This window comes from Hyalella azteca, unplaced genomic scaffold (assembly GCF_000764305.2).
Source record: "Hyalella azteca isolate HAZT.00-mixed unplaced genomic scaffold, Hazt_2.0.2 contig13914, whole genome shotgun sequence".
Lineage (NCBI taxonomy): Eukaryota > Metazoa > Arthropoda > Malacostraca > Amphipoda > Hyalellidae > Hyalella > Hyalella azteca.
This window is the reverse complement of record NW_025943819.1, coordinates 151,137-177,116: the sequence shown is the minus strand read 5'-3', so window position 1 is coordinate 177,116 and position 25,980 is coordinate 151,137. Positions and strand designations below refer to the sequence as shown.

Sequence of the window (25,980 nt, the reverse complement as noted above, 5' to 3'; positions counted from 1 at the left end):
GTGGTCAACCACGGAATGGTAGGCAGACAGTTCACTAGTTGAACTCAGCAACCAAAGTGACGTTCAGTAACCAATTACTGAGTGCTTCATTGGTTGAAATTAGCAACCTTCAAAATGGCGACAACTAAGAGTAATTAGTTATCGAATGTTAAACAGGCACTTTCATTTAGTTTGCTCATTCAGAGCGGCATTGAGTTGGCAATTAGAAACCTTGGGTGCTGGAACGTTTATTAAAGTGTCAGGCATCAGCAGCACATCGTGCCGACTTGAAGTCATGCATTCCTCCATGTATTAATGAGGACAATAGAGCCAAGATGTGGCAAAATGAAGGCCTGCTAGACAATGTATTCCATGCATTAAAGAATTGTTCACATGCATGGATATGGTTTATTGCATGGGAAATGTACAAATGAAATTTGAATGGATAATTAAACTGAGTGTTCAGTATTGCAAGAACCCAACTGCATTTGCGGCATATTGAGTGACCCTAGCGGGCGATTTTAGGATGCCTCAACGAAGTCAAGCACTCAATTAGGTAAATCAAAATCCTTTCATAGGAACATAAGAATGATAAAATGTTTTGTGATATGTTCCTACCACTAATGACGTAGATAGATTTTTGACGCTGTGATAATCTAACAAGTTGTCAATTAATTTATACATTTAATTTATAATCTACAGACACAAGCACGTAAGGCGCGGCTGTGAGCGCGATCCTTTCATCCAAAAGCGTTGAAACAATACTGATTATGAGTCGATTTCGTTGAAACAACATTGATCAATAGTTGATTTCATAAAAATAACGTTGATTACGGTGTAGCCGCCATTTTCCACTTTTCTGAAATTTGCAGCAATAGTATTAGTCTACTCGACGTAGTTAATTTCACAAGCGTCATAGCATTCATTGTTATAGACTTATAGATATACGGATGCCTGCACTACCAGAGCAACTAAGCTATTTGGTTCGTTCGATTTATTGTTTGATTTCATGAATTATTGATTATCCTGTTTAATTATTTTTGAATTCATCTTAGGGTATATATTATCATTTCATGTAAATAGCGTACCATTTTCTTTTATATTTTTCTCGTGTATATTTGTCTTTTTTTTCTAGAAACCGTGCGTGATGGAATACTCGTTTTATATCCTGCCATGATGCCGCGTCTTTGGATAGCTCAGCAAACGTTCCCAAAGGACTAGCATAGAAGAAAGTCTTTTACAACGAATGTATTTAGTTAAAACAACGTTGATCACGAGTTTATTTCGTTGAAATAACGTTGATCACGAGTTTATTTCGTTGAAATAACGTTGATCACGAGTTTATTTCGTTGAAATAACGTTGATCACGAGTTTATTTAGTTAAAACAACGTTGATCACGAGTTTATTTCGTAGAAATAATGTTGATTCTGAGATGATTTCTTAGAAATAACGTTGATCACGAGTTGATTTGTTTGAAATAACGTTGATCACGAAATGATTTCATTGAAATAATATTGACTACGAGTTAATTTCGTTGAAACTACGTTGATAACGAGTCGATATCGTTGGAATAACGTTGATTTCGTTGAAACAAGGTTTAGTCAACGTTATTGCAAAGACGGATGCTTGGTTGGCAATTCTGGAGTTGGAATTTTTGATCACAATTTGAGTTCATGTAAAGACCAAAGCTGATCGGTATTATTGTTTATTATTGTTGACTTCTAGGTTGACTTTATTATTGACTTCGACTGACCAAAAATTATTGTTTCGACTTGCAGCGTTTGTTGATGTGCACAACAGGCGACGTTGAATATTAAATAGAGAACGTCAGCCTTACTTTTAAATCTTGCCTAAGTACGCTCAGCGGCCAAAGTGAACGTAGCTGTTAATTTCTCGCCTATGATTGGTGGTTTTAGCTTGAAAAGCTCTCAGTAATTAACTGACGGAGTTTCGACCTCGTAACTGCTTTGAATTTTTGGCCCCTGGTGGGCTTTAAATACTTCAGAATTACAATGATGGCTTACACCATTCATCTCACGGCCATGGCCGCTCCGTAACAAGAATGAATGGTCGGCAGTCAAGCGCATTTACGCAACATTCACGCTCATTGAGGGACTTACCGGCCGCTGCCAACTCTGATGAAAATCGATCAGTTATAATAAGAAAGCTTTACTTTACTCTCAAAATTTTAGTAATTTTTGGTGCCTCGTATCCAGGATACTTATAGTGTTGGCTTACTGTTTGGACCTGAATGTGAATTATTATTATAAGAATACGAGAAAACAGTGCATAATTGGGTGGGAAGGGTCGGAAATAATTTGATCTTCAAATTTGTTCATGTAAATTGATATTTGGCAAACAAATAAGAAGTTTTAGCATTTATGACCGGCAGAGACATGGGAGATTTATGATCTGTGATAAGATTTCAATTTAAAAAGACAAAAAAATCCTTAAGCTAAATTTATTCGTATTTTTTATAATACATTTAATTTATCTAAATATTACATCAATTTCAGTATGCAATATCTAGTTTAAAATGTGACTAGAACAATAATTTTAGACAATTCTGAAATTCGCAGTACTAAATTCGCAGCATTTTAAACATACTGTTTATAAATTACAAAAAAATTTCGTAACAATGACCAGTTCCTACATCACTCAGTCAAATTAATTTACTGAGATCCCTCGACTTCAATGCGGTTTAACTCGGTGATGAGGACTCTGAAATGTCATCTTTGATTCCAAGACAATTCGGCCTGAAGAACAACGGTCCACGAGCTCAGTGTCAGACTCATACAAAGAGGCCATCTGACTGTGTGTGCCTCAGGCAGACTGTAGGATACTGGGGTGGGGGAGTGGGAGGACGAGGGATGGGGTGAAGGATTAGGAGGAGGGAGAGAAGAAGGGAGGAGGATGGAAGAGATGAATGGAGAGAAGTGAGGGAAGGGGCCGAGGGGAGGCAGCAAAAAGACGTGGGAGGGGATGGCTGAGGTTGGGAAGTGGGGAAGGGAGGGGATTGAAGAAGATGAAGAGTATGTGAGGGGCTGAGGGGGAGGCGAGTTATCGAGTTGAAGTGGGGAATTTAAAGACTGTCCAAAGAAAGCCCCCCGGGCAGGGGTGGAGGGTTGACCTCTTCACTGCAACCTTGGCTCCGCCAAAACAGTTACTGGGGAGTTCTCGGGCGAGTTCACTACATAATCTTAAACATAATAATCTCAGTTTTTAGACTTTAATACATAGTTTAATCTTCTTCAAAAGAATAAATTCTATATTTGAAGGTTATTTTGAACATGGAAAAGTAAACTCTCGTTTATGATTAAGTACAGAGCTCGAAAAAAAAAATGTTCTCTGAAGGTTATATACTATATGCGAAGGTTATATTCCCTAATCTTCTTTGTGAGGTTATCGGGGTCTTAACTTAGTAATATTCGAGCGATCAAAGGCTTTGGGTCTATTAATGAACCGACATAAAATTCTCGAAAATTATGAACACAAATAAATTCATCGAATCATTTATATTCAAGTACGGTAAAAAAATATTCAGGACTGACTGGGACTGATCGTTAGATAGGAACAAGGCGCAGGCCCTACAGACCTCACTGAGGCTTTTACCTCATCGCGAGTCGCATGAAATATAAATAATTTCTGGTCTCACACTTGTTATCGGATCTTGTAGGGTGCGACCTTTTGTAGTAACATTAATTTAAATAAACCCATGTATGAAAACTTGTTATCTTTCCTTATAATTATGAGATGATTAACTTGAAGCTATAGTGCTTGCGATCATTTCGAAAAGGTTCAAAGGTACGCGTACCTTTCCAGTGTACATTGAGTACACTGGTGCAGGACATAGAGCGTTCGGAGGATAAAAAACAACAATTAAACTTTCACCTTTTCACTCTACACTGAATACAATGATTCAGTTAACTGAGCATTCGATCGATCAGGAGACACAATCGAGTAGTTAAAATCAAATGAATATATATCGTGAGGTATCTCAACATAAATTACCGTAAGAAGCAAGAAGAATTCATTCGAATGAATGTAAATAAATTGAATATAGCCGGTGAATAAAAAGTAGTATAAAATACCTTTTAATGCGCTTAATAAGATTCAGAAGTAAGTTATTTGCGCCGATAATTGGTAACAAAAGATAGGAAGAAAATAAGCACACATTATCGCAGAGTCTGTCGATGCAAACTTCGTAAGAACTGAAACGCACTAACGCAACCTCAGCGCGAAAAATAAATAATACCTATGAGCAAACAAAACGAAGTGTGGAGGTTAAATGGCCCTAAGTAAATGAAGTAAGATAAGTAAATTAAGTGAATAAATCAAATAATGTACTACCTCAATTACACAGTTTATACACAGGCGAAGCCCCCGCAAACAAGTCTCGGACAAGGTTGCCAGATGAGCAGCTTTGCGGCCAAATTCGATGATACGGGTCTATTCTAATTGCGCTTGGCCGGCAAAAATTTACAAAGCAAATTAAAATTTACTGATAAGTATTGAATTAAAGGCTTTTTTGAACCCTATGGTGATATGATTTGATCGTTTTCCCTAGCAACCTTCTGACAACCCTCGTCTCGGTGAAGAAGCAAACAGATCCAGTTTCCGATTCGACCATGAACGGCGGGCGCGGCGTCTCGCGGCGCCGTCCAGTCTCCCCCAAACTGCCGTCCAGGCATCCTTCTGTTCCCGGTTTTTCCAGTGCCGGCTCTATGACTTTAAACTTCAACTTTCGTGATCGAAGCCCTGCATGAGGCGCTATGCCAACAGTCTCCCTCCGCCATCAGAAGAAAAAAGATGCGACTAACACAATCGTAGCTCAACCAATTTTACGACATTGCCAGATCTTGGCTCTGATATCCAAATGGTTTTTGTGCCTATGTTAACGAACTCCCTCAAATGAAGTTTAAAAGTTCGCAGGTTAGTTTACCTGAGAATAGTTCTCTTGCCTTGAACATATTTGTTAGCCATTTAATAGATTTTTTAACCACTGGGCAGGGTGGCCCAGTGGTTAAAGTTCTGAGTACCAGAATTGGTGCAGAGAGGTGCGGATTCGATCCCAGCTCTGCGCGCCAGTTTCTGGTCAGAATCGGCAAGGAGGCCGGGCGGTTAAGGAGAGCAGAATTTGCAGCAGTGAGTTGTGAGTTTGAGACCGCAACAAGCTGTGAATGTTCTGCGATGTTATGAATCGGCGACAGGACTACGGCCTAATAAACGCTGAAACCGCTATTATTATTATTATTATTTTTATTATTATTATTATTATTCTTATTATTAACCATGAAGCTTTCTGTAATTTGATTTCAACCGTATTTGCTTTCCATAAATGAACAAACCAAGCTTTGCACCCGAATTCACGCGGTTTTTGCATAAGAAAAATAAAGTGCATTATTGTTTTCTGTTTGAAAAGACAGATATAGACTTATGTTTTAAATCTTTGGCAAAAAGTTTTTAATCTCAATAATTCAGGTACCATTCACGGCATGTTTTAGGCTTTTAGTCAACGTGTGAAAAATGTCGCTTCGGCGTTGATTACTTGTTGGTGCTTGAAAAAAAATTGACACGCCGAAACCTTATATTTTGTATGTTTGTTGCAGAATCTGTTTCGTTTTCCGTACAACAGTTCTCTGCAATTTTGTCTGACGAAGATGAAAAATGGAGCAAGGATGATCGACTGAGTGTGTGAAAAACAAACATTTCTTTCTTGTAATTTAAGACTAGAGTGTGTTGCCTTCTTAATGAAAGGGTCTTTGAAATGAATTGCAACATTGAATAATTTACTATCCGTTGCATATTTTGCGAGCAGCAAATTTAAAATAAAAGAGTGTTCTAAACGTGTTTTTTCTTATTTCTTTTGCATTCAACCGCAAACATTCCATCTAATATGAATATTTATTTGATAAATCTCGGGACCACACATTTTTTTTGTTAACAAAGTGAGTCGTACATCATTTTCAATTCATTAAGCCATTGAATTCATTCATGAATGTCTGCGGCGCGCGAAATCCGTAAAGAGGAGAACATCCGTCGTTTAAATGAAATATTAATGAACTGCTTAGTAGATTGAAAGGCATTTGATACAAGCGAGTATCTTGCACTTTCATCGAGGAGATTATTTGTAGAATTCATTCAGGAGCTCATAACAAATGTTTTAGAAAAACTCCAGTACTGCACATGGTCACTACTGACAATAATTTACGAGTTGTGTTCGCCATTAATCAGACTTTGGATACGTCACTGCGATGCGTGTTGCGAGACTGGCAAGCCACGTCGCCATAGACGCTGTCTCCTCTGAGATTAGCGCTCTAAAAAAAGATGACCGCACAGAGATTAAAATACGCTCATGTTGATGACAGGAAGTTGTCGTTTGGAGGAAAAAATGTGAATTAAATGCGGTAGTTAAGTAATTAAATGCGGCAGTACGGTTGAAATATATAATTATTTTTTGTTTAAGATACGTTCGTTTTCGTTTCAATGAAAATTAATTTTCTAGAAGATATTTAGAATCCATTCCTATACATGACAAACTCTGCTCATTTATAAAATTTGGAAAATAGGAGTAAATTAAAAAAGGCCAGAAAAAATTAGATGGCGAATATTTCAAATATTATGTTATCGTTTCCATGCTGTTGAAACATAGATCAAAATTTTTGGAATTTCTTATTACCAAGAACGGATTCACACTAGTGTCAATCAATAAATTTTATTGATAATTCCGAGAAAATTATCTAAAATCTAATATGAAAATACTCTAATATAATTTTGTATTAGGGCAAACGTATTTTCTGAAATGTTCAAGCTAGCTCACATAAAATTTAACTATAGGGCCACAAAAAAGTTCAAAATTTCCTCCATTTTCATCAAAAGAATAATAAACTTAGCAACAACTGTATGATATATGTTTTATATAATAATCTCTCGTGATAATAATAAACAATATATACAAAACTATGTAAATCGCAAATAACCACGATTATTTATAAAGAATATGAACATGAATATAAACAGTATAAAAACATGACTAAAAAACTTTTCGCACCTGATTCTCAGAATTGAGCAGTTTGAGCTGGTCGTTTATGAGGGAATACTTGGCACTTTCCTCCTTCCTGAGCGCCCGCTCCTTCTTCAGTTCCGGCGACCAAAAAGTTTTAATCGAGTGCATGGAAGAGCCAAGTTTTTGATTAGTCAATTCTAATTCTTTCTTCAAGTTTGAGAGTTCTTTGTTCAGGTCCGTATTGTGCAGTTGTAACTCCATTAGGTAATTGTCTCTACCCATAGGGGGGCCACCGAGCCCCGTATGGCTGGGGGAAACTCTAGTGCGACCCCCATGATATATGTCATCTTCTAGCATGGCAGAGCGATCTAGAGACCTGTCTCTGCGACCCATGGGATCTAGACCTCGATCAAGACCTCTGTCTAGACCTCGGTCCATGCCACGATCCAATACTCGATCCATCGACCTGTCTCTTGGATCACGGATTGGAAGAAATTCCCGATCATGAGCTTCTCGATCGAGCGAATGATAATTTCGCCCCAGACTCCGACTTTGGCTTCGACTTCGGTCAGGGCGATGGTGCACCCCAGGGGCGGACCCACTGCGGGCTTCCATGGCAACTGTATGAGGATCCATGTAGCTAGGAGGTAAAGTGTGATCTATTGGAGAAGGTATGCGAGTGCTAGCTGAGCGTGAACGCCGAGATATTGGACTAACAGGTCGCGGTCCGTCGTTATAGTAAGAAGGGTCGGCGCTTAGGTCTCTACGTGACGGACGGGGTGACTTACTACTCGGCCCTCCACCACCAACACCCACGCCGCCATACATGTCTCGGGACATTCGAACATATCGTTACCACTTCCACAGTATCACACTTATGGTAAAAACCACATCTCGACCGTTCAAATAGAAATGATTCGACAACCCACTGCACTTGTGAGCAGCGTCATGCACACTGCCACTGCTACGCACGCCCAATCGAGACTGTGGTGGCGATCAATGCTTCTCTCTCTTCCCTCGAGCGCAGTGAGTACCAAGTGTCGCAAGAACCTACAACAGCCCTCGTTTGAAGGACATTCAGGCAGGACTGTAGTGAATTTCATAATTGCATAGTCAATGAATCTATATTTACACCTTTGAACTGATATTAATGACAGTTATATGATCAGCTGACTTACTTAAATTCATAACTTTCTCCTTTTCATATAAATTCATATAATCGCGACTTTTTTCGTAAACAATACTCTTACGCTGGGCAAGCAAAGCTTCAAACACTGTTAATATATAATAACAGGCAACATTTTGAGCGAAAAGTCTGAGCGTTGGCGGCTTTCGCACAAGCAGCCTATGGAAAATTCAACCTGTAATAGATTCCTAAATAAATCTTGGCGGTTTATACGAGGTTCGGAAAATACTTCCAATTATTCAGCTCCCAGCATTTATCTTACAAGACTCATAAGACATTTCTGCGGACTGTATTGCGGCCAATTTTCCTATTCGTAGTCACCAAAGAATATCATACAAACGATAGACAAATTTTCACTGAAACTTAGCACTTGAATGCATGACGTCATTCCACTCGCGACCAAGCCGTATGATTTTCCAGGCCGAATAAGCAACAAAATGACGAAAAATTTTGTCATATATATAAATTGACCCAAAACTTGGAAATTGCCATGGATTTAATTGTCATAGACTCAGCAGTCAGAATCAGCGTCACTAGTTTATTTTTTTAATGAATACCATAGTTTTATAAAAAGTACAGTTACAAGGTGATCTTGGCAGGCTGGTTGACTGGGCTGATAAGTGGCAGCTGCGTTTTAACGTTGACAAATGTAAAGTAATCCACCTCGGCAAGAATAATGAACAGCAAGATTACAGTATGAGAAGACACGGTTGCAACGACAGAGTGATGATGTCGAAGTCGACAATGGAAAAAGATTTAGGAGTTAATATCGACAATGAGTTGAAATTTTCTAAGCATATTGAAGGTCAAGTTAATAACGCCAATAAACGACTTGGACTGATCAGGCGCTCTTTCGAGTTCCTAGATGCAGAAGCGATGAAGCAGTTGTTTGTTGCTGTCGTGCGCCCGAACCTAGAGTTTGGAAACGTCGTGTGGTCACCGAAATTTGAAAAGGACAAAAATTTAATAGAGAGTGTTCAAAGACGTGCAACAAGGATAATTCCGGGCTTGAAAAGCAAGTCCTATGAGGAAAGATTAAAGATTATGAAGCTTCCAAGCCTCAGTTATCGACGGCTGCGTGGGGAACTCATTGAAGCATACAAGTATGCTCATGGCTTATACAAGGTCCCAGAAGGATTACTAGAATTTGAAACAAAAACCAACACCAAGGGCCACGGCTATAAACTAAAAAAAACTACGTTGTAACACATCCATGCGACAACATTTCTTCTCGCTTCGAGTCACCGACATGTGGAACAGACTCCCTGATAGCATCGTTGACGCTCCGAGTATGAACGCCTTCAGGGACAGACTAGACGAAGCTATGCAGGAGCATATGTTCAGTCTTAAAATGCCTAGCAAATTACGAATCAGGCAATAAGTCCAGCAGCCATCTCAATCAATCGTCAGTTATGGAAAGATCAGGTTCCAAAGGCCGGATCTCTTGTGAATCAAGTCACGAAAAATTCAAGAATCGGCAACAGGCCATGGGCCTATTTCTTCAGTGCCGATGCTTCTATTCCATTCTATTCTATTCTATAACCATTTATTACCATTTTACTTAGTTATTGACCGAATGCAAAACCAACCGAGGAAGTGTCCTTGCTTTGGTTAGTATGCACTCTCGCGAATGAAGCCGAAATTGAGTGAATCACGAGCGCAGTATTTACATAAATTTATAGATCGGTCGAAAAATTGTTTGAAAAAAGGAATTTTCAGTTCAATTGTAATATCGGCAGGTCCTATTGAAGGATGCTAATGTAAAAACTGTGAGGATCACATGTTTTATCTGTACATCCTATTTGCTTGTTGTAATTTGCGACGTTGTAAGTCAGAGAAATTCATCAACTTGTAATACGGAAATCTTGTGATCCTGCGACTAAAATTCCGAGTTCCGACAATCTTCAGCAGCGTCCTCCAGCGTTGCCAGATGGTATATTTCTATACCAGATTTCACAAATCTGGTATTTTCAGGAGGTGTCTGGTATGAACATTCTAGATCTGGTATATTTGCCTTAATCTGGTATTTTTCTGGTATTTTCAGACTTACTGCATTAAGTTTCACCTCTGACGTTTGAATTTCCTCCAACGTAGGCGTAAATTATATAGATAACCATCAGAGTGGCGCGACTAAAAATTTCCCACCATTTTTGGAGCCGCAAGTTTACCGCTTGATAAAATAACCCCAATTTAATTGTTAACATTTAACAAAAGTGCTTAGTGCATATGAGCATGAGAGTGATGATCCTCGATTGATTACTGATCAGTGATGAACTGATGATATGGCCTAGGACGAGTGAGGTGTACGAAAATAAGCAAAATGAAGATGACCTGTTTCCGTGGCTTGCTCATGTTGAGCGAAGAGGAAAAAGTGCCACAATGACACTGATAAAAAAAGGAAAAAGTGTCAATGTAATCAAACACAGGAAAAGAAAAGTGTCAAAATGTTCCAAACAGAGGGAAAAAAATATAACGTATTCAATTTGGCTAATTATCGTCAAGCGAGATAACTGCACAGTACATAAGATAATTTTTTTTCTAACCAATGTTTCTGACGAATAGTTTTATTAAATTTGGGGGTATTAGTCTGTTTTTGAACGATAGAATTTCTGGTATATTTATGGTATTTTGAGCTAGGCAATCTGGTATTCTCGCCAAGAAAAAACCTGGCAACACTGGCGTCCTCCAGGCCCAACCATGGCAACGGTCATTCATCTGGCAGACCTGTGACTTTCAGCGCCGGCGTCCGCATAGAAGATTCAGTAGCGGCTGCTGCTTGGCAGTGCCAGTAGACATCGCTAAAAAATAATCGTAACCAATTTTTCTGCCTTCAACAATGGGAGTTACTGTGTGAGAAATATTATTTTGATTTTTTGCTTTCTACTTTGTACTAGAAATTATGAGCGGACTAGACAACTTACAAACTTGGGAGTTGCCGAGGCCTGAGTTGGGACAAGTAGCCCTATCATGGATTTAGTGGCCTAGTTAAAAGTTTGGAGAATGTCAATTATCTGAGTCATCATTAAATTTTTAGAGCTATGAAAGAAGCTATGATTACTTTTTTGAGCAATGAATGGATATTACATATTAGTTTATTTCAGGCAATGAACTTTGAAGCCACCAAATTCAAGCCTTAGAAAACAAGTTTCGAGTGGCAAAACATGCAAACTTTTGAACTAACAAGCTGCCTACACATTTTCTATGAAATCTCCTAATTTTATTTTGAAAATAGCTGCAAGAATTTTTTTTTATTTATCCCAGTCAAATTGTCTAAGTCTAAGAATGTCAACAAATTTGAACAAAAACATTTTTAGTGCCAGATTTGCAGCAGCCAGCATGAATCATTGAAATTTGAAAGAGTTTGGTACTGAACCTGGGGGCTGGGAGGCTGGGAATTCAGAATTGCAAGTTTTCTTGCAGCAATTTCTTTCAATCAATCTGAAGACGCAATATAAATATTTATGATCTAGGTAGCCAATTCAGCAATTGTGCAAGCTTTCATCATGCACATGTCAAGAAAATTATTATTTGTATGATTATTGTTTGAACTTTGTAGAAACTGCAGAACAAAAAATAAAATGTAACAAATATTAATAGGCCTATCTTCTGAAAAAATTTGTTAGCTAATATACCCTAATTGGAAATATAACCAAAAAGTCCAGTACTCCTATTGATGGGTCAAAACTGCTCATTGAGTTCTAGTTCTACTGCCTAAGGAGAGTGAGAAACTCTCCTTAGGAGAGTTTCTCACTCAATGCCATTTGCCATCACTCAGTAATTTAGTTTCCCTAAGTTATTGAAATGGCACACTCCAGCAGTCCTTCACTTGTACCGGTGGCTGTGTAGTTGCTGGCCATCTGCAAGCAAGCAGTGCTCATGTTTGAAAGGAAATTGCAAGTACTATCATATTGTAAACTATTCCATGAACTCAGAAATTATAATTTTTAAAGAAGGTTGTGGTATTACTATTTCTAGTTTTGCATCACAGCAGCTAAAATAAATATTTTTTTACCATTAACAAAAAGTATTTTTTCCAGATTGCAGACTTTTCCAGATGCTTTTCGATATGGCTATAAGGAGGTGGAGAAGCTACATACTCGAATTGCACACCTTGGGGCACAGCCCAATGGAGTGTTTCAAGTTGACTGTGACACCTACTACATGAATCAGCAAAATAGTCAGTTCAATGGTATATCTGTTTTTAGACTATACTTTGAATTTTTTACATTTATTTTACAATATAATGTTTGTGAATTTGAGGACTCTATTGAAATTTGTGAAAATGTGTCAATGGACTGTTCTTGAAGTTTCTTTCTATTAATCTGAGACTGAATGAGAATTATATAGGAATACTCATAGCTGCAGTTTACAGTGCACATGTATGTATTTTCATTCAACAATGTTCTTGCACTCAAGATACATTAGCTTCAAAACTATTGTTATTTTTGAGGCGAATAGTGGATCTGGTGACCATATTATGTACCCATGTAAAATAAAAAAGAAAAAAACTGGTGAGGCAGTTGAAAATGCTCACAAAATCATTAGTGAGCATGTATGTATTTTCATTCCACCATTTCTCCAATTCCTAAAGTGTGAGGATTTGTTAATTAACAACCATATGTTCCAGATTGGATTGTCTGAGAGATTGACTGTGCATGAATTAAAAGTTTTAATTGAGTATTTATTCTGTAATTGGTTTCAGATATTCCTGGCAGTGGCTCAACAGTGAACAAAAAGCTCCACATCCTGCACAACACTGAAACTCCCGCCTCCACTTATGCCATCATTGAATCGCCTGGCAAGCAGGTCACATAATGACATCAAATTACAGAGGAGAAACAATAATTAAGACTTTTCCACACTGGCATAGTTTCATAAAAGAAATGAGATTTTTTTATCACTATAGTTGTGCATATGTTGATGCAACTCTATTAGTCACCTTCATCTCTAGGACATATTTTATTTTTTGCCATGTATGTTGTTGGTAATGATTGTTGTCTGTCAACATTAGACTTAAATTGAAATATTTAGTATAGTTTTTGTGATCAAGTGTGTTTTCCTTGATTTACTGATGAAGAACATATTCATCTTATATTGTCATCATGCTCAGTTATATTATATATGCTTTCACTTTTGGACAAGATTTTTGTGGAGAAATTGGTTACCTACTCCTATTATATATATATTTTCAACACTCATCTTGCAACGATGTGATGCTCAGGTAACTCTGTGTGCGGACCTTATGTTTGATTTGTTGCTGCCACGTTTGAGTCACATGTACACTGCAAAGAAGAATCTCAAAGTGGAGACCAAGGGAACAAGATTCACTGTGTCTGACTTCATTGTCAAGATAGGCTCTGTGTCTATGAGCAGTGGGCAGTACAAAGGCATCCTTGTAGAGGTTTGTTGTCATATTAGTGTCTTAAAAATTTCATTTATTGGGTGCTACCTTTTTTCTAATCAATTTTGCATGATACTTTTTGCTGTTCTTTACTCATAATTTACTCGTACTTATTTGCCCTTGCCTAGTTCTCACTATTTTCCATGATATTCTGTGGTTTTCCTTGTATTTTTGACCTTTCTGATTTATTTCTGAGCTGCTTTGCATCATTTCAATTTCAAAATATTGGTGTTATTTTTTTCTTTATTTCGGTATTGTATTTATTTTTTCTTTTTCTTGTTATCAATTTGGGATTTTTTAAGACCTTCATATGCTAAACTATTCTTCTTTTTTATGACAGGTTTCTTATGTTGCCTCATATTGCATTGCATGTAAAGTTACTATTTCTGATATTACAGCGTTATTCTCCTTGCTCTGCATTTAACATAACAATGAACAATATTGCACAGGTAGAGTACCTGGCCTGCAGTGTGCCTGCCTTGTGTTGGCCTATCCTGCGAGAGTTCCTGCAGAGCTTCATGGGATTCTGCGTGTCTTCCCAACCTCCGCCATACCTGCAGGTGCCTGCCTTAGTGCTGCATTCACTGTTTCCTTGTGAAGTTCATTTATTGTAAAGCCTGAAATTTCTCTGTATGTTTAGGTTTGGACAACAAATTACATTTGTGCTAAAACTGCTCTTCCAGAATTTTTTTTTTTTTCATTAATGTTTGCTGCAGTCGACGTATCGTTTGCCCCTACCAGGCTCGGTTCCAGCAAGTACAAGGTCCCCAGGACACGATGCAGCAATACCTCGAGAAGTTCAATGAGTTCAGGGAGAGTTCTGCGTACCCTGTCACTGGTAGCCTCAGCGCCTCGCAGCCCGGCACCACTTCGACCTCTACACCTTCATGAGCTCAACATTTTAAATTATATTTTAACTCCGACCCTAACCCTCGTCAGACGGCCTAATTTTACAGCGTTGTAATCATTCCATAATGTAGGTACAGTTGTACCTGTGAAGTCCTACAAGAGTTTCTAGGTTTGAGGAAGAATACCATTGGGGTAAGAATACCATTATTGGGTTTGAGTCAGAATACTATTGCAACGTTAGTACCATTTGTCTCATCGGTTAGGTAATTATTGAGCGGTGAATTTGAGACGTCTAATAATACGTTTCCGTCAATCTCTTTCATTAGGTAGAAGTATGTTGGCAAGTGTTTCTCATTACCAGCTGTCATATTATAGTGTGTTTGTCATTGTTAGTAGAAGTGTGGCATTTAAAGTGCGAATTTTACAAGAAAGAAATTTGTAGTCACTAAAATAGTTTAACTGGTATATAATCATATCAGAAATTATCGCTCAATCTGATGCTAGAACGCTCAACTTATTTTCTTGAATGGTAAATATCATGCCGCCGATAGAATAATAAAAAACATTCTTTTTGGATAATATATCTCTTATCCTGAGTTCCAAGCCTCATTAATGAATGTACGCTATGTGTCATTTTTCAACTCGGTTTTCAGTGTATCTTTTCTACCTTGTGATTGTTTTTTAATGTTCAACGTTTCTTTCCACCATCGATTAAAATAGTTGTTAGCAATGCTGGAGATTGATGAGAAATGTTGTTGGCTATAAGCTCAGATGATGGGAACGCCTTACATGGTCGATATGATGCAGTTGGCTCACCATATTTAGAGTTACCGCTTTATATGCTTATTACGAGTATTTCGTTTACGCTGTGAAAATCTGGAGGTATTATGCATTGTAACTTGAAATTGCTGGTATTCAGGCGTAAACGCGTCGGCTTAAAAGTATTTCAGGAAAAGTTGTTGCATTGTCATGGAATAGCTATATACAGAACAATTAAACATCGCGTCTCGATCGATAAGTCACTTGGTGGAGATATTGCTGAAGCAGCGAGAGAGATATGCATATGGTACCTCGATACTGACAATGATATCAAGATTAATTTTGAAAAGCAATAGCCCGTGTTAAGGTTAATAAATCTGCCGCCTGGTACGAGTGATAGATTTTAGTTGAGTATTGCTACAGACAGCAAAGCTAGATGACATAATATTTCGGTGTTAATTTGACGTGGACTATTTTTTCTTGACCGAAACTATTATCGTTGACGCTCAGAGTATTCTAGAACAGACTAGATAAAGCTGTGAAGAAATATATGTTCAGACTTGAAATGCCTAGAACGATACAAACCTGGTCCAGCAGCTATTACAAACCAACGTCAGTTTTGAGAAGTTCCGGTCAAAGAAGAGAAGTTTAGATCTCCTCTGAACGTCACAAAAAGCACAAGATTCATCGTCAGGCCATTCCAGGCCCATTTTTAAGTACCGAAATCAATATACTATAGCTATTATGATGAATGAGGCCAATTACAAAATACATAAAGCGTGTGAGCGCTGCAATATAAAGATTTGGGTTGTTGAGCGGTTGAATATTTGACCAAAGCAGTATGTAATGTGGTGTTTAGTAGGAGAATTATGTGGGTATTTTAGAATCTATATCTTTTGGATTTAACGTTAGAAGTTAAGGAAAATCCATTGAAAATTTTTGCTATTTGTTTTTAAATCATTTGATGTAATCGTAACTATTCATGAGGCGTATTCAATAAAATTTAGACTTCTGATGAGAAGGATTTGGGTTTTGTTCAATACCATATGCTGCATATGGCGGTTTTGCTGTTCATTAGATGATGTAGTCTTTTGTAGTGTTCTGCCAGTACTTGGTCTTCCCTTGAACAGTGCAGTGAGTGCACAGTGCACGCTCGCACATTAGTAATTGAACGTCTGTGGGAGTGAGTGGTTGAGACTGGCTGTGATTTTCTGTGACGAATCTTCGCGGAAATCGTCTCATCCTTTCGATTGTTCATTTGATTGGTGCTGTCTGGTGTCAGTGCTGGTCTCTTATTAGTTTGTTATAACTAACTACTATTCTTTATTGTAAGTTCAACTATGAGAAGAGACTTATTATTTTGTAAAATCTAGTAAATTAGCTGTACGCTGTCGGCTCATCGGCTGTAGCCTGTAGCTAGGTACTGTGTTCGAGTGTGGTGGTAGTAGTACCTAAAACTAGTAATCCTGATACCTAGTAACTTGTAATACCTGCCTAAGCATAAAACTGAGTCTGCACTCTGCAGCATAGATTAACATTAAGATGTCTGTAGTCTGTACATAGCAATTTACAATCCACAGTATTTCTGGAATATTAATATATTGAGTTCATTTCTGTAAATTTCATAGTATTTTTGTGTAGATATAATCATAGTGTTATTTAAGGACTTATTAAAATACAGAGTACCTAGGCTACAGATTGTTCTGCATTTTTATCAATGTATTTGATTACAATGAATAACTATTTACCTTTTACAGTTTTACTACCTCATCATGATGAGGTAGACTTGACTCAGATTTGCAAGTTCCAACTTTTATTTTGGAGTAGGCCTATTGGCCAAAAGTTCCCTAAAATCATGGGACATGGATAAAAATGATAATTTCACAAGTGATCCTAAAAAATTGCAGGTCAAACTGTAAAACAGGATATTTTTCTCATTTTCACTAAAGAAATTGGGGGAAAAGTCTGTAGTCATGCCCATAATAGCTAGTAAGATTGATAAGATGAACAGGCATAATTGCTCAATTTACAGGTGGCTTCTGCCCAATTTTGCACTTTGTCACAAATCATAAGTTTAGTCATAGCTATCTAGTGACTCAGTAAAAAAATTTTTTTCTCTCTGAACCTAAACTGGATTTTTTGAGCTGTAGTTTTATGGATTTTTAAGTGGCAATTTCACTTATTTGAGCTGTAAATTCCATATCTTGGCCATCATTGAGCATGAGCCATTTACAAGCAGCGCACTTCTTTTCAAACTCCTAGGCAGGGCTGGAAAAGTCCTGCTTTTTTCTCAAATATCCTAGCTCTAATATCATAGAATTTCAGTAGGTACAAAATTTTGCTGCTCTAATATCATGTATTATTGTTAGATTGAAAAATTGCTGTTTGCAACTTTGCAAACATGTTTCATAAAATTTTCAACTTGCGCAATGATGGCGGCATGGCGCTATCCACATTACTTCAACATTCCCACCAAAATATCCTGCAAAATTTAATAACAACAAGTCAATGCAAAACGTTTCCTTGAAGATCACATAGCTGCAGTCGCATCAGAGCGGTCAGACTGCATTATGCGTTCAGTTGCCATGTAAGTGAAGCCAAATGTTGGTTTTACTGTTCATGTGTTTTAGGGAGGGTAAAATTAGAGATTTGGGATAACACATGCACAGACTTTGTAAATACGTTTGCGGCTCGTTAATGGCTTTTCATGGCAAGATATGGAATTCACAGCTGAGCTCAAGGAAATGGAATAAAATCCATAAAACCATGGTTCAAAAAAATTTGGTTGTGACTTGCCAAGTAGGTATATTCCATGCCTACTCTTGAGCACATGTTGCCCCAAATCTCCAATTTTGCCATAGAAACAGCAACAATAACATTTGTCTTTACTCTAGCTGCAATTGAACACGTGACAATGCAGTCTGACCGCTCTGACAGTCTGACGGGTAGTGAAATTCTAGGAATGGAGGTACTTATGGTTCTCCGCCTCTTTGTTGCGCACTCCGGAAAGTGGCAACTTGCGGCAGTCTAAACCCAGCCCAGTCTAAACCTGATGGGCTTACAATCCCTGCTCAGAATGAACAATCCTACCCCTTGAACCCATTGCAACTCCACCTCAAAATGGCATTGTGCAAATTAACTGCAACTCCAATGCACTATGCCACAATCAAATCTATAATTCACAAGCAAATATCACAACACGGGTATTGAGAGGTTGTTGTCAGACCAATGGTTGTCAGACCACACCATGCCATACATCACGTAAAATGCACACATTCATTGAAGAAAGTGGACTGGATATTTTATACTGGCCTGGAAATTCTCCAGACATCAATCCCATTGAAAACTCGTGGGCTATAATTAAACTAAGACTCCTGAAAGAAGGCTGTTCTACAATGGCAAAGCTAATTTCTGCTCTTTAGCTTTGCCATTGTAGAACAGTCTCCTTTCAGGAGTCTTAGTTTGATTATAGCCCATGCTGTGAGCTGTGGTGGTGCAGTGGTGAGAGACTCTGTCTCTCACACCCAGCACCTGGGTTCGAGTCCCACTGAGGAAAAGTTCTACCGGGAAGCTCATCTCATGGTCAACTCAGCCATTCATCCAACTCTGGTTGATAAATGAGTACCTGGCTTGTCCAGGGTGTTGTGTAATGCAATAAAATGGTTCTGGTGGGTCAGCAAGCCTGTGATGGTCATAGAACTACCAGTGGTACCGAGTTCCTGGAAAAACTGACCTATCACCCCCCCCAACCTCCCTAGTCGCCACTACCAGGATGGGCAATTACAACAACAACAACCATTTCTGCTGTAATTAGGACCTGGTATCATGATGAGCAAGTGACTAAAATGTGTTCAATTTTGGTCAAATCCATGCTAAATTGTGTTCAAATGCTTGTAAAAGCAAAAATAGGTCATATCTGCTATTATTTCTGTCATATTTTGTACCATTGGTATGTTTTTTTTTGAATAAAACTTCAATGTGGCAAATAATTGTGTTATTTCAACCACTGTCCGAACTAATTTACACAGTACTGTATAACTGAAGTTATTTTATTCAACCTACTTAATTTTCTGTAATTTCAAGCTGCAAATTCATTTATCAAGCAACACTGGCATGGAATATATAAACTGTTGAAGCCATAACTAGAGCTTTCCTGCCTACACCCCACTTGCAACTCAGGCGTGTAGTGCTGTATTTTAGCTTTGAAAAATCAAATGTAGAATGCAGTTTTATATTTTGCTAGACTTTTCTTCAGGTAAAGCTTATAAGATGGATTTTAAATTACAACATAATTTATGGAAAAGCTTCATGCTGGTATGCAATTCTTTGCCATTATTTTCTCCTAAATATTACAAAATAAAATTCTGCGCTTGATATTTTTCTCCCCTGTGCACATTAGTATTGATTATTTGAGCACTTGTTGAATTGTTATACTAAGTTTTGCATTCTTGCAAGTACTAGATTTCTGTTATGTAATCTCTGCATTCTTCTAACTTGATTATTTGTTTTCAGGAAGCTTGGTGCCTGTCACTCACAACTTGGATTGGACTGTGAGAAGCTGGGATCATGGCACAATATTCTGAACAGCTCTTCCTGGCTCCTCATGCGTCGGGAGTTTACAACGTTGCTCTTGCTCACCATAACAATCAAGCTCTCGCTTCTCACAGGCCTCCTTTGTACTCTTTAGGATCATACTCGGCTTCAAATGCTCAGCTAGCACCAACAAATATAAATAACTATCAGAATTTATTACAATACCAACAAAATGCTACTGCTGCAACTCATTATCAAAATAATACCACTGCCCTTATACCCTATGCTAATGCACAGCAGATGGCTGGCATCCGCACTTTTGAGGAGTTGCAGAACTCGGAAGAGTTTGACCGAAGGTCCCGTAAGATGATCAATACTATTCCTTCCCACCCAATTTTGCCTTTTCCCTCGATGCAAGATGATAGAAAGTATAGCTACAAATTAGCTGACATGAAAGAAATTTTTATGTGGTACACTGCAAGACAGCAAGCTGTTTCAAGAGCTTTTGGACACAGAGCTATTGTAGAAAACCTAATAATATATCTTGAAGGTCTAAAGGTCACCTACAGAGACAAAGATATATCCATTAAAGAATGCGTGAACTGGGCTGGTGTTCTTGACACTGATGGTGGGCCTCGACCTGATGAAGCTTTTCGTGATAGTTTGAACATAAAGATGGAAGCAGATACCAAAATAACTTGCCCATTCATCATAGACACCGTGGTGAACTTTCTACATACTGGCACTCTGGGGAGCCTGTGTATGATGGAGACTATCTCTTCATACTTCATTCCAGTTCATAATGGCAGTGGCCTGTCAAAAAGTGAAATTTATCAAGATGCCTCTCAGCTCACTGACAAGGGAGTTGGATATAAGAAGGTTGTAGGTGGCTATGCTCCAGGAGAGTGTGGAACCCTGACAATACACCAAGATGGCTCCTATTCTCTAAAGGCCTATGGAATCATACTTGTAGTTGGTATAGACTTTGTAGCAATGACTTGCAAGCCTGTCACAATTGAGCGTCTTACCACATCCTCTATTCGCCTACTGCATCCTCGTGGCCAGTACAACCTTCCCAAGCATGTCCTGAGATATCCTAATCGTCCTGTCGCATCTGATCTTACTTTGCCAAGCACTCCGATGAAAGGCACGGAGACTCCGCATGGCACCATGGTCTTCATGCGCCGTGACCATCTCATCTGATCTGCTAACTATATGTTCTTAGTCATCTAAATAAAATCGTGATGTCTCATAAATCAAATAGAACTAAATGCTTCCACAATGAAAAATAATTTTCTATTTTTCAGCATGTAAAAAATAAGGAAATATGGAAAGCACAGTGGATAAAGAATATAATTTTGATTACCACACAATATAAATTGTATACTACTGTAATACTCTTTGTATACTACATTAGCATAATAGTCTTGCTTCAGGTAGCATAAGTTAATATTGTTTAATACCTGTCTGATTAATTTTTAAGAGAAGTAGTAGGCAGTAAACGGGGAATATGTATTTTCAGTGCATATACTTTACAACGCCACAGCACAATCTGAAATTTCTGACATCAACTGATGTTCGAGCGATTTTGCTGTGTTTCAGGTGCTATCCTTGCTTTCTTAGACATCTTAGTCATTTTATGGCTGTGTTGGAGTGTCTTCTGTTGTAGGGCCAAGTATTGGAAATCAGCTGAATTTCACATCTAGCCAGCCTTTAGTCATGAATTTAAAAGCTAATCATTTCACGATTTCAACTTTCATTTAGATTAATTCTCATCAAGAAACTTGGATCATCATGACATATTTAGAGATCTGGCGCCATGACTGATGAACATATTGTGAATGAACACAACTTTTAGTTAACTTTTAATGTTTTGTATAGGGAGTGGTGCATTTGTACCACGGTTAAACTTTGCAAATGTGATGTGCCCGTTGAATCTGTCTGTTAAGATTTGCTGGGTTTCTGCTGTGCAGAGCTAGAATTACTCGGTATACTTGCCTCCCAACAGGATCTGTGTAATTTTAATTGACTATTTTTCAAAATATAATTAAAAAATACCTAGTACTGCTCGTGAACAGATTTGACAATGTAGTTAGTATCCTGGAATGTTTCATTGTATCAGGTGATCATTTTCATATTCTGGAAATTGCTTATTTATTTTGAAAACAAATTTAATCATGTTAGTGATTCGACTCTAGATTGTAATGATGAAGGCTGCTAATATGCATTGCTGAGACTTATTGCTTCAACTTTCTATCCTGCCTGTCTAGCACACCTAACTGTGAAGCCAGAAGTTAAATAATTTTAGTGTGATGTAAATTTTGATGCAGACGAGTACGGCATACTTGACTTATATTTTGCCTCGCTTTCATTGCAGTCAATGTAGTGCTTTCTATTGTTAATTGCCTGTAAATTGTGTGTTGCATTGAACTTAATATATGAAAAAAGCTATCTTTAGTTTCAAGAAAGAACCGAACTACGTTGTTTCGTGCGCTTCAACTTACTGTGGAAAATCCACCAAAGGTTTTCCCGTGTAATCTTCTACTTGTCGGCATAGATTTCTAAGCCTTTTAAAGGTGAAAATATTCAGTACAATTTTTGAATGTCCAGTGTTGTTGCCTAGCACCTGAAAGTCAACCGAGAACTGAAAAATCGAGTTGTACTTACTTTGAACTTGCAGTAATTTCAGTAAAATTTTGTTTTTACTTTATACTGGGAGTTAATAATTGCGCATCCTGTTGTAATTATTTCTATTCTGGTGCCGATGCGACCACTCGAGCTGCAGTTGACGACATAGCGGAGATGTTCTGGAGGGAAGATTCTGTTGCAGTCTCAGTAACTGCAGGGAAGTAGAGGCTCTAGAATTGCTGAATTGCTATTGCATGCAGTTATGAAGCCGCTTTAGTTGGCTACCATTCAGTAAATTCAATCTTGAGCATTACTGGGGTTGTTAACATTTCACCTTGATCTATGAAACTAATTCATATTTCCATTCTTTCAACGCATATTTTTGCTTGTAAAATTTGCTTCTACTTCCCTCAGTCATTTTTCTATGGATTCACCTACTGTGCCTGTCACGTCGCGACTGGCTGTGATTAATTCTAGTTATGTATTGTATAAGTGTGAAGACTTACCCGTATACCCGTATATTTTGTGTACATTACCCTGTGTAGTTAGTTATTGTAGCTTTAACCAAGTGATCATACGAAGGTGCTGGCATGTGAGATAGTGAACATGTCAATGCTCTTTGCTATGTCTTCCACGTAGTCAGGAATTCTTCCAACATCTGCCGTTGCAGTTCTAGCAAGTTAAGCTTAAAAGGTTCGTTGTTGAGCATAGTGTGTGGACGACCAATGGATACTTCTTGAAGAATTGTTGCATTGCAATCCGCAAAACGCTGTTCCAAAATTATTTGAAAACAACTATTTCTCTAAAAAAATTGAGTACTAAGATTGTGGCATAAATGTCCTTCTGTTCAGAATTCAGCTCATGACTTTTATTGTTAAATTGTAGGTAATTTTTAAAATATAAATTGCAGTTTGATTTCAATGAGCGTTTTCCGCCTTAATTTATTCTTTAGTAATTAATGTTGTTTGTAAACAGCTCAAACGCAGGCCGCTGAGGAGCCCTTCTTTTGTTTGTGTCCTATTTTTGTGTTGTAACCGATTTATTCATTTTGCTCGCATTCCATTATGTATTACTCAGGCAAAATTGTGCCTTCAATGTCTGAAAGACGTCACGTTACATTTCGCTTATACGTCGTTGCTTTTCCTCGAGGACTCAACACTGGCCTGCCGGTAAATGGGTGCCTACACCGGCTCGGGGGCCCATACTATCAATAATTGTTAGGAGTTCGGTACTCTGGCCGCCAGTTACTGACAGATTTTTAAGCTGAACCCACTTACCAGATACGAAATCGGCCACTTCGTTTACTGAGGCTGTAACGTGTATATATATACTTCAGCAAGTTTTTAAAATAAGACTTCGGGAAACTGTTATCCCATTATTTACTTTAGGCAGCTCTCGTTGCCAGGCCTTTATGTGGAAATAACATTGATTTTAATGGTTTTGAAGCCACAAGGTTCATCATTCTTATTCAAGCTGGTTCCTGCTAAATATGTTGCTGTGTACCATAATGGCAAACAGAAACTTTTTATTGCCTGTTCCTCTTTCTATTATATGATGGACTTCAATATTTTATTATCTATCTTATGTATGACAATGCTACTATCTATGATACTTAATTGGTTAACTCATAGGACTGAGAAGGAAGTGCAACTAAAATGTCTCTCTTATGTGTACTCTATTTTTATTTCCGCGTCTGTGAATGTGTGGTTGTCTACTTCTGGAACATACTCAGTAGACTTATTCATTTATCTCAGGAGTATGAAAATGTGACGTGTTTCTCCAAGTAACCTCTAGTTTTTAATGCAGTAAATCACTTGATATTCCTAAACGTATTTCTGAACTGAAGCTTCATGAAACCTAAAATGGGCTACGTATTTTTTTATGATTATCACCATTGTTGCTTATACAAAATTCAGCGTCAGCCTGCATAGGCAAAGTTTTCTAGAGTCGATCCAACAATATTTTCAATTTTTAATGTCGAAGTAAGATGCAATCTCAAGACTAGAAGGTGTAATGGATTATAGTAGCTTCATGTTTCGTAGCCTAATTATGGTATAAAGTCTGCGTATGGACTCCAGACTCCACCCATGCCCACTCCATTTGCGTTCTGTTTTTGGTCCCTTATAAACTAGTTAGTTTACTAAAGTTATTGTTCAAAATATTATATCAAATGAACGATGCAAAATTTAATTTTGCGTCATCTTTTCGATATTTAATGCGACTTTTGTACAGCGAAATTTTGTGACGTCGTATTTTTATGGTAATTTGTTCTGCTGTCTATTCCTCGACTATATTCTTATTCAACCACGTGTTTTTATGTTGGGTATCTTACAGACATTTTCTATAGGATGTCAAGTTAATGTTTTCTTGTTCATTCTAAGTTGTTAGGAAGATATTTGTTCATTGACTTCGAGTCTTAATTAACTTTTTGTTGAACCAAAATGAAACGGTCATATTTTACTAGCCCTCATTTGACGTTCTGGCGATGGAAAGCGTATATACACACAATCCAGAGCTCATTCATGCCATTAAACTTGTGTGTTTTATCACAAGAGGGAACTGAAGTAAATTTACATTGTAATTATGTTTGTGAGATGCACGTTGACTAAGCCTCCGTTCATATTTAACCTCTTTTTGTTACACTTTGGTGCACCGTATTATTGCGAGTTGAAGTGCTTGTAAATATCTTATAGCGGCTGGAAACTTGAGGCACATGAATAGGTATCGCCTCAGTCTATGAAATTTGTAGTACACTTCATTTATAGTCTTGGTCTACTTGTACTAGACTAGCCTTCAACGCATCATCAGTCATTTAAAGTCGTGGTCTACTTGTACTAGACTAGCCTTCACGCATCATCAGTCATTTAAAGTCGTGGTCTACTTGTACTAGACTAGCCTTCCAAATACAGCTCGTATCGTTGCCGCGTTGGCATCAGGTAGCGATTTGTCTTGGTAAATTGTCAAGATCTCTTTCTGCTGTCGCCTCACTGACGTGTCATTTAAATCCAGTAGAATAGCTTCTGATATTGAATTAAATTATCTGCCCTGAAATAATTGACTGGATTAAGTTCTGATCGCGCAATCAGATTTGGTCTGAATTTCAGAAATCATATGTGCTTTACATTGATATTCCGAATTCAATTTTTTATCGTGTTCTCCCCTCAGGGGGGACTTCAGACGTGTATCTGTGCTCGTCGGAAGCTCCATGGGGATTTCGCGCTCCTAGGGAGATTTGAGCGCCCCCCCCCCCCGCTGAGCTCGCAGTGTCTGACTGCAGGTCTCAGTTGTGGGGTTAATCTATCATGTAGGTATCATGTCTCTCTCGTGCGGGCGGCCGACGTCCCGTGTAAGCGACCTCTTGTTCGAGTGTCTTCGTTTCTGTTGCTTGTCACCTGTCCCTCCTTGTCACTTCGTCTCTTTGAGATGCTAACGCTGTTTCCTTCAAGCCAGCTTCAGCGGGCTGGACATCTGAGACCTTCCGCCCCTTGTGGGTGATGATTAATTTGAGATTTTGAATAATTGAGACCTTCCGCCCCTTGTGGGTGATGATTAATTTGAGATTTTGAATAATTGAGACCTTCCGCCCCTTATGGGTGATGATTAATTTGAGATTTTGAATAATTGAGACCTTCCGCCTC

At 38.1% G+C, this 25,980-nt stretch overlaps 3 protein-coding genes across 6 annotated transcripts in view; 2 read left to right on the top strand and 1 right to left on the bottom strand.

Annotated features, from left to right (window-relative positions):
- LOC108667890 (trichohyalin) overlaps positions 1 to 7,943 on the bottom strand; it is a 53,662-nt gene extending 45,719 nt beyond the window's left edge. Inside the window, exon 1 of the mRNA XM_047883880.1 lies at positions 7,032 to 7,943. Within this exon, the coding sequence (XP_047739836.1) occupies positions 7,032 to 7,826 (795 nt within the window). The 5' untranslated portion in view covers positions 7,827 to 7,943. The remainder of the gene's footprint in view (positions 1 to 7,031) is intronic.
- Positions 7,944 to 10,856: 2,913 nt separating this feature from the next.
- On the top strand, positions 10,857 to 14,994 carry LOC108667896 (mediator of RNA polymerase II transcription subunit 20). Of its 2 annotated transcripts, none has more exons than XM_018154998.2 (6): positions 10,857 to 11,022; positions 12,210 to 12,349; positions 12,875 to 12,978; positions 13,394 to 13,573; positions 14,023 to 14,133; positions 14,315 to 14,994. In XM_018154998.2, the coding sequence occupies exons 1-6, from the start codon at positions 11,009 to 11,011 to the stop codon at positions 14,462 to 14,464; spliced, it is 699 nt and encodes a 232-aa protein (XP_018010487.1). In that variant the 5' UTR covers positions 10,857 to 11,008; the 3' UTR covers positions 14,465 to 14,994. The 2 variants fall into 2 exon arrangements, with proteins under 2 accessions (XP_018010487.1, XP_018010486.1); XM_018154997.2 differs by having other exon boundaries at positions 12,210 to 12,361.
- A 570-nt stretch (positions 14,995 to 15,564) lies between these two features.
- LOC108667895 lies at positions 15,565 to 25,586 on the top strand. Of its 3 annotated transcripts, none has more exons than XM_047883877.1 (2): positions 15,565 to 16,364; positions 19,694 to 25,586. In XM_047883877.1, exon 2 carries the CDS (start codon positions 19,748 to 19,750, stop codon positions 20,915 to 20,917), a length of 1,170 nt encoding a protein of 389 aa, XP_047739833.1. In that variant the 5' UTR covers positions 15,565 to 16,364; positions 19,694 to 19,747; the 3' UTR covers positions 20,918 to 25,586. The 3 variants fall into 3 exon arrangements, with proteins under 3 accessions (XP_047739833.1, XP_018010485.1, XP_047739832.1); XM_018154996.2 differs by having other exon boundaries at positions 15,565 to 16,509; XM_047883876.1 differs by lacking the exon at positions 15,565 to 16,364 and adding an exon at positions 17,070 to 17,088.
- The last annotated feature ends 394 nt before the right edge of the window (positions 25,587 to 25,980 follow it).

Coding starts and splice junctions, on each gene's coding strand:
- LOC108667896 (XM_018154997.2), top strand. Junction 13,574..14,022: donor ACAAAGGCATCCTTGTAGAG/GTTTGTTGTCAT, acceptor AATATTGCACAG/GTAGAGTACCTGGCCTGCAG. Junction 14,134..14,314: donor AACCTCCGCCATACCTGCAG/GTGCCTGCCTTA, acceptor TGCCCCTACCAG/GCTCGGTTCCAGCAAGTACA.
- LOC108667895 (XM_047883877.1), top strand. CDS start 19,748: ATGGCACAATATTCTGAACAGCTCTTCCTGGCTCCTCATGCGTCGGGA.